Consider the following 19,862-nt stretch of genomic DNA (forward strand, 5'->3'; position numbering starts at 1 on the left):
ACGACACAGCAAATGCAATGATGTCAGAAGTGCCCAGTCTTTTGTTATAATCCTCTGTGTTATGTGTTATGTGCATTACATTTGGTTTGTGTTGACAGTATAGAAGACAGTTTTATCATAGAAGGATCAAGCCATGCTTCCCATTCAAAGGACAAGCATTTAAGATTTGTGACTCAGCACCTAAACATAGTCACAGCAGAGTATTTCACATCCTGGGGTAGAGTTCTCCCCCTTATAAGCCCAAGAAGAGCAGAAGTGCCTGCCAGTGACATCACAGGGAAGACTATATCAGATAACCCCACTCTCGCTTTCCACATCTCAAATTCTCCGTTTCTTTGAAAGTCACTCACGTACCCTGAAGGTGACCTGTCCACTGAAGACCACAGCATTCTAGAACCTGAAGAAAACAACATTTTTGGTGTCTGTTTGGGTCTTTAAGCTCCAAATTAGCTTAAATTTATCAGGACCGACTTATTTCTCTCCTGTCACGGTGCAGCTGACAATGCGCTCCTTAACAGTGACATCAATCTCTTAAATGTTTCTGTTGTTCAGCAATAATTCTTAGTCTCTTTTTTTACTCGCCTGCTATCTCATCTGAGCTGGGATCTGTGCTTCTGCAGGTTACTTGATCACTGAAGAATCTACTCACTGAGTCTTTGGCATCAGCCCGGGGCCCTTGCCACCCGGGTGACTTGGAGAATTTCTGCTATGATGCATTCTTCCTGTGCAATGTTTGGGTTTCCTAGTCCAATTTCAGAAGGACTCTCTGCTTGATGGTATGGCTAAATTTTATACGGTATAGATAAACTGCTTTATAAAGTTTGTCAAGAAAGCATTAAGGGGTCAATTAGGCCAAATTAAGTGCCCTTCAGACGGGACATAACACACGACCCACATACCTGTGTAAACCCTTTATTAAAGCAACACTCAGACTACAGGATGGATCACACATCATGTTTTCCTTTTACTACAGCGATATCAACGTATACCTTAGCAATTTGTTTATATCTTTAAATGATTTTGTATTTCTTCCTGATACATTTTCCATCTCATTTCCAGTCTAACGAAGAAAGTTCAGAACTAGTGAAGCAACAGGAAGCCAAAAATAGATGCAAACATATTCTCTGAAACTAACTCACTCCTCATGGTTCTGTAAGATTAGAAAGATGCATTTTGAGGCTTTTTTAATTCGCTAAATAATAAAATTAATTTATTCCACAATGTTCATAGAATGGCTTCCTTTCTAGTTCTGTCTGTCTAGCTTTAATGATTGTGGTATTCTCAGTGTTAACCCCTTTATATTTCCATTTCTAAGGGAAAAAAGATGTTTAAAGAGCGTCCTTCTCACATGAGATTTTTTTTTTTTGGATAATAGTCAAACACTTGATCTTTTGGAAAATATAAGCAATTCTGTTCTATTTGATTATGCTTTTTTTTTTACCCACAAATGATTTGTTTCTTCAAAACCTGTTAATCTCTGAAGAAATCATAAAAAGGTCATTAAGAAAATGAACTTCGCTATTGGTTTGAAGGCTTTATCGGTGAAATGTAAAATCGGTATGTTAAAGTGAACATGTTCAAAGCTATGTGTGAATACATAATGAAGCTCGGTTGATGTTTAAAGTGTTCCAGGAAGTGCTGAAGAGGAAACGGGGATTACTCAGTGGGGTTGCTGAGAGGATGCAGGAAGACGTGAAGAAGAGCAGCTGAACGTGCTGAGAAAAGCGTTTGAACTAGACTTTAATGCTCCATTTCTTACCAAATGAAAACACAGAAATCCCCAGTTAAGCATTGGGACTGTCATTTATAGGTTCGAACACAGAATAAGCCTCCTCCTTCAAACCATGTAAGAAAAGATAACTGACTTTTGCTAAGACATTTCTTCCAGTGCCCAAAGGGTGTCCCCACAGTCACCAATAGTGGCCGCACTAAGTATCCACAGTACCTACTCAAAACATGCAAGCATTCTTCATGCCCTACGCTGTGTGTGCAACAGAGCTAAGCAGATGCTACATCACCAGTGAATGACAACCCAGGCATGGGACTGAACACATGTCCTCAGTCTGTTAACAACCATAGTGAGATTCATTCCTGGTGTTTTCTCATCTCCTACCTGCCCTTCAGCAGGACGCGTCCAGTTAAGGAAGAAACCAATAAGATAAGGAAGGGAAAGAGATCCCCAAATCCATTGTGTGGGACATCAGGCCTTTCAATCTTCCTCGTGAAAAAGTAATGTTCAAGAGCACTCCAGACATTCTGGCCGTAATGACATGACACAACAGTGCTTGGCATGGGTGAGGACATTCAGAGAGTTCTAGAGCAAGTTATATACATTATGTAGCACATAGATCACATTTGGTTCCTAGAGATTTTAGTCAAGTATTAGCATTTCTTTTTGCCAACTGTGATGTACAAAAAGATGAGAACAACAGATGTGCCCTAAAGATATGAAAATATAAATATATAAAACAAAACATTATAAATTACATAGATTTTTTTCCAATATAAAATTTTGGGTATTTTTTCCCATTTAGAATAAATACCATCGAAGTTTATAGATCATCTAAGAGAATTAAATATGCATATGTACGTGAATCATTTTCAGAATTTCAAGAAAAAAATTGCTAGAGGTATGACCAGGATGACTCAGAAACCAGAAATTGTTTGATTTTTTTTTTAAAGAATGACTATAGAAGACCCAAAGGACATACATAGGTTGGGTCTGAGTGTTGAGCTTTTAAAGCTGCCCAAATGAGTCTATTGTGCACAAGTGTGTGTGCATGTTTGCTCAACGGGACTCCACAAATGATTCTGGGAACCCGAATGGTTAACTTTTTTCTGGGAAACTATCAGCCAAGTGTTATGAGATGAAGTTTCCACATTTCACATCCTAGTAAGAAGCTGTTCTGTGGAGGGGCAGCGAGAGCATAAAATTTCTGAATGGACAAATTCCATATCAAGCCAAGTTCCCTTTATGGTTAGATGTTGTTATGCCGAGAACATTTGATACCTTAAAGAGGGAGATTTCAAAATCATCCACTTACTCCCTATCCCACTCCAGTCCAAAGAATCAAAATCAATCTGGAAATATTCATTGGTCATATATTTCAGCTCTTATGCCAAAGAAAAATCTGCCTACTTTAGTTTATACTCCTTAATCAGTATTACATGGCATGGGTACCTCGGCTTCCCATTTCCATGGGGAAGTCTACACGCAGGCTTTGGTGACATGAGAACCAGATAGAATAGAGTTCACATACCATCACAGGACATTTGCCAGTCAGTCCCTGCTGCCACTCTGGGTACATATGTCAAAAGTAAGCATTTGTCAGTCTCGGTGACAATCACGAAATGTGTATATTCTAAGAGCTGGGGATAAAACTTTCCTTCAATGTGGCTGTATAAGATCCCCATCCAGACAGCCTCCAAAGAAGCTCTGGCTCCTTAGGGGAGAAGGCTACAAGTTTCTTTAGATGACCTTCAAGACTTTTCACTAGGAATCAATAAGGAATCCCTCTTAAAGGGAAATCCTGTCAAACTCCAAATGCTGTCAGAGGCTTTGCCCATGAACTGTCTACAGCCCTGTCACGGTCACTTGTACCGCCAACTCTGCTACCCTCGGATGCCCCTGTTGTAAAGTATGTACCCCACAAGCTGTTCCCATTGACTTAGGGGTTATTACAGTTTGAAGACTTTCCATAAAATTCTAAGTGAGCCTTAAGGGGTCACCTGCATATGCTATTCACAATCAAATGAAAATGATTGAGTTCCTGTAAGAACAGGACTGTCCAAGGCCATTTCCTCTGATGGGGGCTGAGGTGGTGACAAGCATCTGGGGCTGTTCTGATAACCCACGCAGCCTCTGACGTCACAAGCCTGTGACACTCATCACACTTGAGATGGCCTCGGCTCTGATGCATTCTGTAAGGTTTCAGTCTCCCCTGTTTGTATCTGAGAATAAAACAGCAGCACTCATCGCTCTTACCAAGATTAAATCTAAACTGTAGAAGCGGGGCACAAAATCTATTTTTTGGAGGGGAAAAATTTTGAGAACTTGTTGAAAATGCTGTGATTCCTTTCGTTCAAGGAACTAACAGCATTAAAACGGCATGGGAACCCAGAGAGGAAATGGAAAATCTTTAAAACAACTGTGGAAAAAAAAAACAACAAAAAAGTTTTAATCTTGGGTTCTTTTTCTGAATATAATGCCATCAAAAAAGAACAGCATTCTGAGTTCATACCAGTTCACCCTCTCTTGCAGAGAGAGAAACCAAGGTCCAGATTTGCTAAAAGCCTGGCAGCTGCTTATTGGCACAGTCAAGAATTAACCCAATGAATGGCTGGATTGTCTTTGTTCTCTAATATCAAGCTGCCTTATGCATTACATGGTGGCCAAAGAATATAATAATTTCAGGATAAAATCCTGTGTGTCATTATCTTAATTTTGCAAGCTCCCTCTCAAAGATCAACATGTTGACTATGCAGTCTAAAGGGGACCTGGTTGTATCCTTCACAGAGAATCTGCCCTAAATCTAGTGCTGAGCTGAGCAGTACCCTATGGGCCCTGCAAGGCCTTCTGGGAAGCAAACATGCTGTACCTACAGGAATTCGCCAAACACCTCTATCTTAGGAAGCAATAAATCTTCCAAGTGAAGACCCTGTCTTCTTTTGCCAGGCTTTTTAGCAAATCTGGACCCTGGTTTCCCTCTCTGCAAGAGAGGTAAACTGGTATGAACTCAGAATGCTGTTCTCTTTTGATGGCATCATATTCGGAGAAAGAACCCAATAGTAAAACTTTTTTTTTTTCACAATTGTTTTAAAGAGTTTTTTCTTTCCTCTCTAGGTTCCCATTGACTTAGGAGTTATTATAGTTTGGAGACTTTCCACAAAATTCTAAGTGAGCTTCGAGGGGTCCCCTGCATATTCTATTCACAATCCAATAAAAACGATGACGTTCTTGGTAAGAACCGGGCTGTCCAAGGCCATTTCCTCTGATGGGGCTCGGGTGGTGACAAGCATCTGGGGCTGTTCTGAGGGCACTTGCATGTAAGCCATTTTCTGGAGAGCTGTGGGTATATCTAAGCATTTATAATCTTGTTCCTCACCTCAAGCTGAGCTCGCCCTAAATGCTCTGAGAACTGGACAGGTAAATTTGACTGTTAAAGTGCTATTTGGGGGCAAAGTTTTTCTCAGTTTCAGAATAGCAGCTTCATTGGAAACAAAACGAGTATGAATAGAGGAAATTAGGAAAAAGAGTGGGGCGTAACTACTTTGGAGCATTACAAAGGACGGAGTACAGCCATGTCAGTGACTGACACCCAAGACTCTGAGGTAAACACACTAAGAAAAAACAAGGATAAAGGTGACACAGAAAGGCTCCAGCAGAAAGAGCAATTAATATTAATATAATAACAACTACTCCATTATAGAAGAACTGTGAAAATAATTAAAACTGAGAAGAAAAAGTGCAACAAACTCATGTAGGAGCAATTGCTACTGTAGCAGACTTATAATTACCGAAAAAAAGCAATGCAGTATGCATTAGACACGGCTCCTGAACTCAGAACATCTTACAGTGGTGTACTCTTGGCCAAAAGGGCATCACCAATTAAGGGATTTGGCAGAGAATGGCCTCTATGATTCAGATCCCATGGACAGACCTCTGCCCCCTCGGATCAGTTCTGGACCCCAGCACTTCTCACGTCTGTTCCTACTGGGGTGAGTCTAGTCCCATGAACTCCATGCAGGTGTCTTCCCCGTCACGGGGCATCACTCCAACCTAAGGGATGAGAGTCTCCTGGTAAGGCTTAGCGGCAAGTGCATACTACATTTGTATTACAAGGAGCAGCCCCTGATTTTTCTTGATATGCATAGCTTTTCGGAGTTAAGATTAGACATGGCTTTCATAAATAATGCAGGTGTTTTTGTCACATGTCACTGCTGGTTCTGGCATCTCCAGATGTGCTGGTGGCAGTCCTCGCTCTGGGGCCTCGACAGGCGACGCCTCTTCAGACGTCAGCTCCGTGGTCGTTATGTCTGTCGACGGCTCCGCAGTCTCTGGGGAGTGTTCCTCGGATGGTTCCGTCTCCTCTTCATCTCTGACCTCAAACTGCCCACCCTCCTGGTCATCTGCATGATCCTTTCTGGCCTGGGGGTGAACCGAAACCTTGATGGCGATCTGCTGAGGGGGCTGTTCAGGTAGCGACGAAGCATCCGAGTCGGCGGTGGGGGAGTCGCTTCGCTTCAGGGAGTTGGGGATTGTGTATACCTCATCCCTGTCGGTGGCTTCCTGGCCTTCCGGGGTATGCCTCACAAAATTCTGCCCCTGCTCCTCTAGCCCGACCACTTCCATGATCTCCTCCATGATGGTCCTGCAGTTCATGATGAGGGGAGGCAAGGGCACGCTTCTGGCAAGCTCTTCTATGTACCGGGCAAATTCCATGGTTTTGAACTGGGTCACTTTGGCAAGCTCTAGAGTTTTAGCTGAGGTGATAATGGGGATGCGCTTGGCAATCTCAAAGGCCTTCTGCAGCTTCTCGGCACCTTCTGTCCTAAAGAACTCATTGATGGCTTTCTCAGTCTTCTTCAGGTGGCTGCTCATCATACACAGGCGGGTGATGTTGAGGATCATGACGATGGTGAAGGCCACTAGGCACACGACCATGTAGTATACACCCATGTCTCCGGAGGTAAAGATGACTCTCAGTGTCACTGTGTTGTTCACGCTGCCATAGATGTTAGATGCCACACACGTGTATTTCCCTCTGTCTGAGAAAGATACCCTGGTGATGTTCAGGAGGCCACCATCTAGCATTTGCCATTTTCCTGTCAGAAGGGATGGAAGAGAGGATATTATTTCCACCACCATACAATCTTACGCCCATCTAAAAACACGTACGGTGACTATGTACATAGATGGCATAGAGCTTGTGACAAATGTGTTTGCTATGCGCTTGTGACACCCGCCCATTCATTCCCTCTGGAACACTGCAAGGAAGCACTAGCGTTGCCCCCACATTATGGGCAGGAAAGCTAAGACACACTTGAGCAACGTTACCAAGGTTACCTATTTAGAGGTAGTATATATATAAAACTATGGATTTGTATTTGAAAAAGCGTATTCTTTTCCCTTCCCCTTTGTTTTCATGGTGACAGGGCTCAAACCCAGGGCCTCAAACACATACTAGGCCAGTGCTCTATCAGTGAACTGCATCCCAAGCCTCTAGTGTCCCACTTCCCAAAATCCCTCCCTCCCAACTTCATCTCTCTTTTTGTTGCTGTTATTAATAATCTCCTCTATCCACAGTGGTGTCTGTGGCCATATGGGTGTGGAACATTCACTGGAGTTTGGGCCTACCAGAGGCAATGTCGTCAGAGGAGTATGACTTCTTCAGTAGACAGAGTTATGTTATTAACTAGACACAATAGTGTGGAATTCCAGTTCCTGGTGGAAAAATAAGATAAAGATTCTGGAAAATGCAGTGTTTTTAAGAAAGAGTTCCTTAAGGTACCACATGCTTTTGTAGCTTGCCTGTGAGCAGAACTATATTGAACACACTTCACAGGGACACTAAGACCTCGGAATGGAAAGCATTTTAGGTTCAACCTGAAACCTGGAGAAAATCAATTAAGTCATAATTTTTTGCTTAGGTGACCCATATTTAGGGCTGATACTATCCTATGGCTTCAGCTAATTAAACATAATTTATATCATTCATTTTGAGAGTTCACAGTGAATTATCTATGCTGGCTAGAGTTATAAGCTGACAATGAAGAGTCAGAGGTCAAATATGAATATCAAGTAGCTTTAGCCTTGAAAATAAGTGAAGCCCAATAGCACTGTGAGAACTCAGACTTTAAGCTAGCCTGGGAATGACGTTCTAAATCAGGGGGATGGGATGAATTCTAGCCTGTCTCCCTGCAGTTCTCAAGGTTTCTATGTAGCAGGTTATCAGGTTTGGTTCCAAGTATTGGAACAGAGTCAGAAATTAAATCTTAATACCCACCTCCTATTGTCTCCTAGAGAGCAATGAAGCTCGACGCTAAGTCTTCTGGAAACTTTCAGGAATGGGCAGACAGTTTTTCACAAAAGGCATCTTGTCCTCTGAACCAACCAGAGGAGGCCCCCGAGAGGCGGGATAATTTAAATTTCCCGTGTGACTTATTGGCAATTAAAAGTCTTCACCAGACCTCATCAGCTGACACTAGCTCAACTACTCCCAACGGCAGAGCGCTTGGCTCACACTCACAAGGCCTGGCGTGAGGCCCCAGCACTGCTAAGTTCCAGAGATCGTAAGCAGTCGGGGGCTCAAAAGGGCTGCTCTATGAAGCGTCAGAGGACCTGGTATCTCCTAAGCCTATGGACGTACCTAAAGAGGCTAGATTCACCAGTGCGGTACTTCCTTGGGGTTACTACACCTCCCCAGTGGCCGCAGCCAAGACGCTGGCAGGGGACCCTCACTTAGGTACTTTCCCACATTTCTTTGCCTTCTGAAAGAACATGTGTGAAGGAAGAGTGGTTCCTGGTGTCCTAGGCTAACCCTCTCTGACAATCCAGCCAGTGTACTTCCCCTCAGAGGAAAATGCTTTGGCTTAGCTTTCTCGTGATTTCAGTTCCTAGGGAAAGTGTGGGAACAGACAAACTCAGCATGTGGCCTGTGATCGGCTCCATTCCCAGGCAGCTCAGACAAGCGTTCATTCCCTGAGCATGAATTTCAGTCCTTCTGCTGCATAGTTAGCTGCAGAGACAATCACTAGAGGCCAGGACACCTGCCTTATCAATCTATTTTCTTTGAGCAGGCATGTTTCATATAGACCACAGCAGGTATGGGGGAAATGCCCTCACTGACGGACAGTTTCGTCTACAGGGAAGGTGCTGGGTTTCAGAGCAGAGCCTGGGAAAGTGTTCCCACATCTGCCTTCCTTCTGTTGGGAACAGGATGCGATCGAAGAGAAACGGGAAGGGCCTCTTTGGTTATCTCCACGCCACTGTCTGCCGCCACACATCACCTGGAGAAATTGCTCTAAGCACAAACTGGAACCGTATGTACTCGGGACAAAAGAAAACAGGAGAACATTAAACAGGGACGGAAGCTTCCTCCTCATGCTTGAAGAGTAGGTTTAGTGGAATTCTACCCACTTTCACAGGGAGAGAAAATGCAAAAACACACAGCAACTACAAGGGACGGCTGTTTTCCTCTAGTAAGAATTTCCTAAAATGCTCTGAATTTGACCTTTTTATTTACTCCAGACATACTTTAAATTGTCTATTGACTCCCATTTGTCTAACTTGAGCCCAAGCAGTTAAATTCAGACATACAGACACTTTATGTCTTCCTGTGTGGTTAAAAGGAGCTGAGCTTGGTATTGAACACAACATGGTGTGTTGATATCTGCAGTTCATTCTGAGGAAACTGCTCTTTCAGCAGGTAAGTGGTCACTTACAAATATATCATGGTTTCGTAGCTCAGGATTATGATTCCGTAAACTAACATCTCACACATGTTTTCTCCAGCACAAAACTCTCATTTACTTTTTTACAAAAGTTTTTTATTCACGTGCAGGTGTATGAACCTGCATAAGTTTATATATCTGCACAACGTGCACGCCGGAGCCCAAGGAAACCAAGGGAGTCAGGGCCTTGGAACTGGATTACAGATGGTTGTGAGCCATCGTGAGGGTCCTGGGAACCAAACCTGGACTGTAAAAGCAGTAACTGCCCGTAACTGTTGAGCCATCTCTCCAGACCTTGCTTGCTTATAAAGTTTGAAGCCCAAACACATATGTGTGAAGTGAGTATTGTCACTTACTGCGAGGCAAAACAAATGTAAATCCATATATTGTGACCCCAAACAGTTTTTTTTTTAAAGCATCATTTGAGCTAAACAACAGACTACCACCTTGTGCCAGCAATTTCCTGTTCCACCCCAGGAGGACACCGACACGCCAATTCAGTTCTTGAAACCAAGGGCCTGTTTGTTGTACCAATTCAGCTAACAGTAAGGGCACTGAGGGTTCTGCCCTTATGTGTCACATGGTAAAATGAACACTCAATCTAGATTAACATTCTGTCACGAGATCACAAAGTCAGTCAAAAGAGTGGAACAGTGGAAGCCTATAAACATCCCCCTGCCACCCCCACGCAGCCCCCCCACCACATACACCTTCCGATGCTCATTGAAGTTCTGATTCTCTGATCTAGAAGGCTAGGTTTATCTCTATCTGTTTCTTTCTCTTGGCTGGTATGTTGGTAAGTTCACTCTTTTCTGGGCACTAAGACTCCAAATTCTACTTAACCTCAGCTTCCCCTCTGATTAGTGAAAAACAGATGTATACATGATCTATTAGCACATAGAGACCTGAAAACCAGGAAGATGCCCTGAATTATGCTTGGTGGTTTTCCTCCATCAAGGTGAACCAGGCTCAAGGAACACCTCCACAGGGTAGGCCCCCCCAGCTGGAAACATCCTCTCTGTGCTATCATGGGCCATCCACCTCCGTCCTGGGAGAATGCCCTTCCCTGAGACCTCTTCTGGAAGGGTCCCATCTTTGGCTGCCAGAACGTGAAAGACAGGAGAACACCCACGGTGACTGTCACCGGGAATCATCAGTGCCATGAATACATACGAAGCAGGCACACACCACGCTGCTGCCAAGTGGCTTCGACTGTAGCTGCTGGGAATGGCACTGAATTTTCATGAGGCTGAACCACTTCAGCGCAAATAAAACCCTCAAGTGTCAGCCGCTGAAGCCAAGGCAGCTCCACACGCAATGCTCTGAGAGGCAATCGAAAGGGCAGGCTGTTCACCACTGCTTTACCTTCTGAACACAACACAGCACCGAATGGCCAGCATTTTCCCAGCCCTCATTTGCGTGCCTACTCTGACCCATTTTCTGTCTCTCGCTCAGGTTATAGCCCCTACCCTCAATTTCTAAATTCTTCCTCTCCATTCTCTTTCTTCCCAGTGCTGCTTTGCAAAGTAATAGCCCCTCTGAGGCTTCAGGCTAAACTACAGACACATTCATTATGGTAGGTTAGTGGTCACCTAGCAGTCTGTCACTGTCTTCCTCCGGGAAGTCCAGGCACGCGAACATGGCTCCCACGTGAATGACCGTGTTGTCTCTTCTGCAGAGAGAGGACCTAATGACGTGGGTGCTGAGCTGTGCTGCAGAACGTGTGCTGGGCCTCACGACAATGCAGACATTTTGAGAAGGGCAGCGATCCTTTTATCTTGCTCCCTCGTTCAGTCAACAGACACCATTGAATAAATTTGCCTGTGTACCAGGCTCCGCACTAGATGGCGAGAATACAGAGATGAGGTGAGCCATGATTCCTGACTACAGAAATCTTCCAGTCCCCATGGGGAAAAGACTCCAGCAGACAGTGTGCCAAGTGCAATGGCGTGTGGAAGAGGGGAGGGCAGCAGGCGGGGAGAGGAGACTCTTAGGGCCAGTGGGGGGTGGTGCAGGAAGCCAGAGAGAACACAGCAGGAGCCGCTGAGCTGACAAACCCTGTGTAAAACCTGTAAAACGAATCAGGCCTTGGGTGGAGACAGGCTGGAAAGGAATCCAGGGCCCTGTGCATGGGGCTTACAATACAGCGGAGCAAGAGCATTGGGGCCCCAATGTTAGCGGACTTTTCCAGACACAGCGTGCACGTTTCTTCTAACAGAGGGGCCACAGGATCTTCCTACCACTGCCTCTCTGCAGAGATCATGCCACTCCTCACTCTGAGTCTCCTGCCTGACTTCACCCTCAAAGCCCATCTCCTGCTGTGAATGGCCCATTGCCAACCCTAATTAAGTCGGGAAGAAAATCATAAAGTCCAGATCAGAAGTAACTAAGAGTTTTAAGGGTGAGAGAGTACGGCACTTCAGAACAATGGAGAAAGACCTTGGGGCTAACCGGACATTAGAAAGAAGGCAGGTAAATCTGTTTTAGGTAATAAATAAAAACCCACTCAAGCACTCTTAAGATATGAAAATAAAACAATGAAATTAATTGAGGACATAAAACTATTGGTAACCTTGGGGGATTGCAGCCTTTTTCTGAGCGTTATAAGGAATTTCAGAAAATGTTGATGGATCACATTTTCCACCAATGAACATATTCTGAGTCATAAAAACCTACCACAGAAAAGTTAGAAGGAAGTTAGCAACTGGGAGAAAATTGTAGAATATGTGACAGATAAATGCTTAACAACTATGAAACATAAAACAAAGACACAATAAAAACTCCAAATAAACAAGAACAAAAAACCCGTATGAGTTAAGATGAAATCCAAAAGAAAAATAGGAAAATATACATAAACAAACAGGCTATTTATAAGAAACAAGGACCAGAAAGAGTTTTCTGGCCAGGACTGAGTAAATAAATCAACTTAAGGGGATCAAAGCCGTTTGAGAACATTAACTTCCACTTTTCGTGTTGCCAAAATAAAGAGGAGGGCAATGACTGCAAACTGTACGCTCAGAAAGTGGGAAGGACATTCCCCACAGGGCAGGTAGGTTAACTAGAGGAGTTGTGGGGGCATGCATGACTGGAGCCCCCCCTCAACCTTCCTCTAGACCTCTTGACATTTATCCCATCAGGTAAGCCCCTGACCAACTGGCAAACATTAAAACGCAAACGCGAAAAAAAAAGCAAAGTAACAGAAACATTTCATTTTCAGAATAATAATAATGATTCTTGCTCAGACTCTATCTCCTCCTCTAATTCCCCTCCTATGGGGAAGGGCATAGTTCTAGAACTTTTTTTCTGTGCCAGCTGTCTCTCGGAGAAGCTGCAACTTGCCAAGGCAGGAAGGCAATGAGCCTGGGACCATGATCCTGGCATGGAGGCCCGTGCACAAGTGACATCACATGTCACATCAACAGGACGGTGGGCCTTCTGGCAATGAGATCAACAGAACTACGTGACTGGGAACTAAACCTGTAAGCAGCAAGGAACCCTCCAATATACAGGCACTACCGTGACTCAACACGTCATCAACATATGGTCCCACCACAACTACCTGGTACTTTTGCAGACGACTCTGGTCAAATTATTGCTGCCTGAAAATGAACACCACCACCACGTCTAGGAGCTGAAGGGCCTCAGGGAAGTGAGGACACCACCTACAAAGACCCCGTGGGTGGTCACAGCTAGTGTCTCCAAACACCAGCCCTACAGCTTCTCTGATTTCCCCCAAGGCTGAGCATTAAAGAGAAAAACGGTGCTCTCAGACTGTCCACACGTTATTTATTTGAAGGAAGGGCTTTCTCCCTTAGCTATATCATGCTGAATGTATGCATGAACCCGCTTATATGTGGCTCCTCTCCATCCCCAGAGAGCATGGCTAACAGATTAAAACTCCGCTCCCGATCTCCTATGGTATCTGGGCTCTTAAGCTTCACACAGCCCCGCCTTGCAAGCGGGGGGGGGGGGGGTACAATCTCACAGAATTAGTATGCTATTTTTTTTGAAACCAGTTTACATAAAAATGATCAGGTGGTGAGCATCCTACTGCACGTTGATGCAACTATAAAAAGAGTCTCTTGAACGAGTATCACATTACACCGACACTCTTCAAATAAGCACACAATGCATGTGTTTGCGCCTATAAATGGGACGCATATTTTCTGCTGTGTGAAATCCAGACTGCCGAGGAGAACGGATTGCGCGCCTCGCTACAGAATATAATTGAAGACAAATTTAGTACTGCATGGCTGCACCTGTTCCAAGGCTTCTGCCACAGATGTCAGGCCCTCGAAGCCCCTGTGTGAGCCGGGATAAAAGCACTTCAAGCTGCAAGGCCTCTGGTGTCCTTTTCCCCACCCCTCAATCCTCCCTAAGAGACCTCTTCAGAGAGAGGGGCTGGGGCGGTTCTAACAAGCTTATTACCTGGGTCACATGGAGCAAAGGTGGCTTGGGATAATAGCTCCGCTTTCAGGCAGGAAGGTCGGCTGGAGGGATTTTGCTGTTCAAATCTGCATTTCTGTTCTGCTAAGAGGAATTACTATCTGAGAAGAGCCTGCTGCTGCTATATCCTGGTAAAGTGTAAAAAGAAGAAAACCAGGTCCTCTTGCTAATTTGATCTGCCAATCTTGATTTTAACAGAATTGCCACGCATGGCATTCTCCGCAAGCCAGCTAGGCTTTTCTGGGAGCAGCTACACCTGGTCTCCCAATGCAGGAGCACAATGCACGTGCTTCATAAAAGTGACTTCCATTTGGGGGCTCCCTGCTGCCATTCTTATGTTAGATGGATCTGAGAGAATCTTTTCATGGCTAAGACTGCAGCTGTCTGGGCTTATACCCCAAACGAAGCACAATTCACTAAAGAAACACACAAATATTGGGAGTTAACTTGAAAATGAACCCAGATACCATTCACTTTTGGGGAAAATACCTTAAGGGTTTAAAGAGCTGGCTCTCTGATCTTCTTCAGAAGGTATCTTTTTAGTGAGTTGGGGGTATCACTTGGGTAAGACCAGGGCTTCTCAGCAGTGGCGGAGCAGCCCACGGAGCTGGGTGATTTTCTCGTGCGACCTATTCTGCTCATAGGCTTGGGAGTAGCATCCTTGGCTCTCATGCATTGTATCGTGACAGCAGGGTTCCCCAGTAGAACCCAGTTATGAGAAACAAATGTCTCAGAATTGGCCGCATGGACTCTTCGCGGTGGCAGGAGCTGAACATCCATGCACATAAAATCAAAATGGGAACTTACCCTGCACAGAATATACTTCGTAATTTCCATGTATTTTGCCTGTAGGAGAAGGAGTGTATCAGCAATCAAAGGTCCTTTGCACACAAAAGTCAATGGTTACTAAACTGTCAGAAGGTTATTTTGAAATGACTAAAGAGTTCAAACAGCATTTAAGGGAATATGAATTTTTACACTTATTGAAAAAATTATGGTTATTATTACTAGTGTGCGCTACAGTGCATGTGTAGAGGGTGGAGGGGATGCCGGAGCTGGTCCTCTGCTTCCACTGTAGGTTCCAGGCTCAAGCTCGAGCTCTCGGGCTTGCAAGGCACGTGCTTTTCTTCTATGGCGCTGTCTTGCCAGCCACAGATAAGTTTTACAAAGCTTCATTTATTTTGCTTTATGTGAATGAGTAGCCTGCATGTGTATATGCTGGTGCCAGCAGAGGGCATTGGATCCTCTGGAAATGGCATTATGAATGGTTGTGAGGCATTGTGTGGGTGCTAGGAAGCAACCTAGTGTTGTAAAGCAGCCAGTGCGCTCAACTGCTGAGCCATCAACTCCAGTCCACCAAAAGTCATTTTTTAAGGTTGGAAACAGAGAGGGGAGGGGGAAGGAGGGAGAGAGAGAAATCATGCAAAAATTCTTTGTGTTCCAAACACTCTATGTTAGGAAATGGGAATTTAGCACTTGACATAGATTGCTCTGAGGACAGAACAGAATATAAACAAAAATAGCTGCTGTCATTACTGTGAGCTTTCTGAGTTCTAGGTACCATGCCAAGCATTTAACAGACAAGTGTTTATTCAAGACTTGCAAGTTGGCTTGGTAGTAAAGAGAAGATTCTCTCTGGTTTACAGAAGAGAGAACTGGGGCTTAAAGGAGCTCGCCACTGTAATAGAATAAACATGGTTTAATGCCTTTGGGAGTGTTCTTAAATTCTTAAGCATTTAATATGCCAAATGAAGAATTTGCGTATGATTTTACAGATTGATTTCCTACTTTACGCTGATGGTAAAGGGCAATTAACTGGTTCCTATATGTTATATACACTGTACGTGTATAGGTGTATATGTGGTATAGGTGCGTGTGTGCGTGTGTGCGTGTGTGCGTGTGTGTGTGTGTGTGTGTGTGTGTGTGTGTTTGATAAAGAAGAGAGAAGAGAAATGACACCTTAGAAACATGGCTGATTTAACTTTGCAAAGCTGGCATTTCCAGTCTATTAGAAGAATCTGTGAAAGAGTGGAGCAATGTAAAGGCAGTGTGTGTGTGTGTGCCTGTGTGTTTGTGTGCATGTACATGCATGCATGCACATGTGTTTGTGTTTGATAAAACAAAGAAGTGAGAAATGACACTGACTGACTTCACGTTGCAGAACTGGCATTTCTAGGCTGTTAGAAGAATCTGAAAGAATGGAGCAATGAAAAGGCAGCTCTGGCCAGTTTTCTCCTATGTGGTTTAGTCATGAAAATTCTTGTTTTTGGAGACAGGGCAGTATGTAAAACACAGCCACACAAAAAGTGGACTTTCAAGGAAAGAGCTTTAACAGGAGAATTCGTCATCCCTAACTGCCAGGCTTATTTCCAGGGTCTTTCACAGGCCAATGTTCTTAAAATGCTTCTTACTTCTCAGAAGGAGGTGGTAAAGCAAATTGAAATGTTTTAACATTGCAGTAAGAAAGCACAGTGAAATAATTGAATAATTAGTGCATCTGCAATGACTGGGGACTTTTCATAACACTTCCCAGACAAGTAGATAAAAGGAAAACTGAAAACAGTGCATTTCTGGCCATTTGAGCTCATGCATGGTACGGGAGGTCCTTCTGTCTATGTGTTGCTTTTATTGGTTAATGAATAAAGAAACTGACTTGGCCTGATTGGGCAGAACTTAGGTTGGTGGGGAAAACTAAACTGAATGCTGGGAGAAAGGAGGCAGAGTTTTAGAGAGAAGCTAAGTAGCCCCGTTGGACACAGACGCTGGAACTTTACCCAGTAAGCCACAGCCACATGGCTATACACAGATTACTACAAATAATTAAGATATATTAATTATATATTATTATATAAGAAATAATAAATAATAAGGTTAAATTAAGATATAAGAGTTAGCCAACAAGAAGCTAGAGCTAATGGGCCAAGCAGTGATTTAAATAATATGGTATTTTGGGCTAAGCAGCTGGGAACCAACAAGTGGCCTCCTTACAACACATGCATGCTTGAATTCTGAGAGAGTTCACAAACACTCTTTCGGTGAACTTCAAAACTGTACGGATTACCCATTACGCTTTCTTGATCCCATGGAAATGGATTGAGGAGAATCAGGAGAGCCAAACAAAGCAACTGCTGTGGCCATCAGGATGGGGCCACCATGCATAACAACTACCTCACTTTTTCAGCATAAACAAGATAGGAAATTGTTTCTTTCCAGGCTAGTCGCAAAGTCAATGGTAATCAACTCCTGGGAGCAAAGTGACCTAAGACTCTGAACACATCTGTATGTGCGTGACACATGCCAAAATATCCTGACTCTAACTAGGATGGCAGTGGTTAAAAGGCCTCTTTTTAAAAGGAATTCTTCCCATATTCACTCAGCTGAGTTAGATGCTCCACAGTATTTCTCGTTGGTCGAGTCCTTGACAGGGAAACCAATACCATTTGTACAATGTCTTCCCCAGTCCCGTGACTTCCCATCTGCATCCATGAGGACTGTCAGCACCTCACATAATACATGCTTACCATAAGGATTAGAAGTTACACGTATAACCTGGTGCACAGACTTATGTGCAATAGTTGTTGATGAAGATTATCTGAAACCCACCCATTTGGCTGAAACAGTCCCCGTGTATCTATGTGAAGTCCTAGTAAGGGCATATAGGCACCATTTTCATTCTGTATTCGCTCACTCTTTGGCTCAGGTGCAAATGAAATCCTGCTCAGCTTAAACTGCTAGCATTCTGCCTTGAAAACAGAAACCTACATCTGTGCTATAAAATGGGCATTTGCTCCATCAGCAACGAGAAACGGAAGGCTGTGTGCTCTCATAGGCTGCCCCAGGACCACAGCAGCGCTAATAATTCCTTAGGCATTGTCTCCTTTCTTCCCCCCCCCCACGTTCCGTCTGCTTGTTAGGTGCACTGCTGGCTATGTTTCCCCAGGCGGCTGATGCTCTGCAATGACTATTATCAAATACTGTAATTACAACAGCTGAGCTGGGACACCAAGGACCGGTATCCGGAGCTCTCTTTAAAAATTGAAAATACATCGTCTTCGATGAGATTTAAGATAGTTAACTGATTTATCAGCAAGTCTTTGGAGAAGATGGGAGCTCTGAATTCTGATGCTTCAGTTCTGATGTTGCTGATAGAGTTGAGTCTACACTTGTAATATTCCAATTGAGCTTCCACAAGCAAAATAAAATTAACGCAAATATACGCAAATATAACTACCACCTAATTCAGCTCAATCATATTTCCATGCCAATGAAAAAAGTAAGCCAGCATGTCTGCTTGCTGAGGCTACTCCACAGTTCCAAAGACCTTTTCAATGAAGGCACTGTGGATTTCTCTGAAGCAGTAGGGTACAGCTTTGGAACAGCACTCGCACTGATGTGACTGAAATATAGGCTCCAGCATTCCATCATTACCATGGTTTCCTTCCTAACGCTCAGCAGTTCAGTGCACAGACTTCTCTTCAAATACCCAGGAGTAGGCTTTGCTTCAGGGTCCATGTGAGAGGGGGATTCATGTCTGGAGTTCTTGAGTTCAGTCCTCCTGACACCCTAGGAGTAGTTCAGTCCTGTAGAAAGACCCGGTAAGGTCTGTGTGTGTGTTACCTACCACACTACTCCCTTTCTTCACTAACACAATGCCATCCTTTTGACCGACGGCTATGGGAGAAGGGGTGGCATTTGTAGACTAAGGGGTGGTGTTTCTCATCTCTCCATTGCCAGTTGAGAAAACTCTAGTTACAGCCATTTAATTGGCAGCAGGACCTCAGGCAGATATCAATAAAAATCCAGACAGTTATGTGTGTAAAGTCCCCTCTACCTATGACAGTACAATCTGAGTTGGTGGGGGAATGGCCGTCCCTTGCCTAGATTCAACACACACATGATTTGTAATATGTAATGTTTTGATGGGAGGGAATCAGTTATACTGCATGGTGTAGTCGTGATTGGCTAAGCGAAACAATGGCAGTAGAAGCAGGCTGGCCAGGGGGTCCATCCCAGGCAGTCAGACTTGCGGCTCCACTGGGAACAGAACTGTGAAAGAGAAGCCGCACTGGCAAGCACCTCCTAAGCAGATGCAAAGCATTTGACTTCTTCCCTTTGCAGTGCAATTAAGATAATATGAGGGGAAGAGATTAAATATGTAGTTTTTTTTCCCCCTCTGGAGCAGAAACTCTTTGGGGGATTGTTCAATGGTTAGAGGGTTAAGAAGAGGGGAGGGCGATGCAGAGGAAGGAGGGGAAGAGGGGCTGCTTCTGAACAACGGTCTCTGTATTAACTCCTTTGCGTCAGTTGAAGCGCGATTGGGCTTTACACCATCTCCTCACACATCTTAAACAAGAAGAGTAGATTCCGGATGTCTCAAAGCCTGTCTCTGGATGCAGCTTCTGGTGAGGGAAGCTTGGGGCTTGGGAAAAGGTTTCATACCTTCTAGTCAAGAAGTCTCCCACTGCACCCCAGAGACTCATCTGCTGCCCAGCTTCCCAGGTGCCTCACACTGACCTCAGCCAGGTCTCCAGGAGCATGGAGGAGACTCTTCCGGTGGCAGAGAGAGTACGCAGACACTTCCTTAAGAAGTTGGTCATGAAATCCACAGTAGGTAAGCTAAACTGGTGTTTACTGATAAACAACTTCTCCACTACTTATTGGAACCATTCCCAAGACTGGAAACACACATCTTATAAATGGAACATATACTCAGGGAATAGACTCTCAGCTCTATAACGTCTTGGGTGCATAAGAATAGCATAACACTAGAAGAGGCCTTTCCAAAGACATCACTGTTTGCCCTTTGTCTTCTGAGTCAATGAGTGGAAAAAATGAATTAATTACTCCTTGAGTCCTTAAGAGTATACAGTCTCTCTTATGCCTCTGCACAACAACACAGAAAGGAACTTTTAAGTGGCCTGTACGAGGGTAGGGGCTCTTAAGTCCCTGCTTACAGTTTATGA

General features: G+C 44.1%; 1 protein-coding gene across 7 annotated transcripts in view; it reads right to left on the bottom strand.

Annotated features, from left to right (window-relative positions):
- Nucleotides 1–896: 896 nt before the first annotated feature.
- The window catches only part of Mfap3l (microfibril associated protein 3 like), a 45,404-nt gene continuing 26,438 nt past the window's right edge, over nucleotides 897–19,862 (bottom strand). For 4 of the 7 annotated variants that reach the window (XM_048455735.3, XM_048455739.3, XM_048455737.3 and 1 more), the window contains 2 exons: nucleotides 14,707–14,745; nucleotides 897–6,825 (listed from right to left, as the gene is read on the bottom strand). In XM_048455735.3, coding sequence (XP_048311692.3) covers nucleotides 5,891–6,825; nucleotides 14,707–14,745 — 974 coding nt within the window. In that variant the 3' untranslated portion in view covers nucleotides 897–5,890. Of the gene's footprint in view, nucleotides 6,826–11,045; nucleotides 11,535–14,706; nucleotides 14,746–19,862 lie in introns of those variants that run through there. The other 3 variants (XM_048455740.3, XM_085680330.2, XM_085680329.2) reach the window with 2 other exon arrangements.

Source organism: Myodes glareolus, chromosome 23 (genome assembly GCF_982192425.1).
Source record: "Myodes glareolus chromosome 23, mMyoGla1.1, whole genome shotgun sequence".
Lineage (NCBI taxonomy): Eukaryota > Metazoa > Chordata > Mammalia > Rodentia > Cricetidae > Myodes > Myodes glareolus.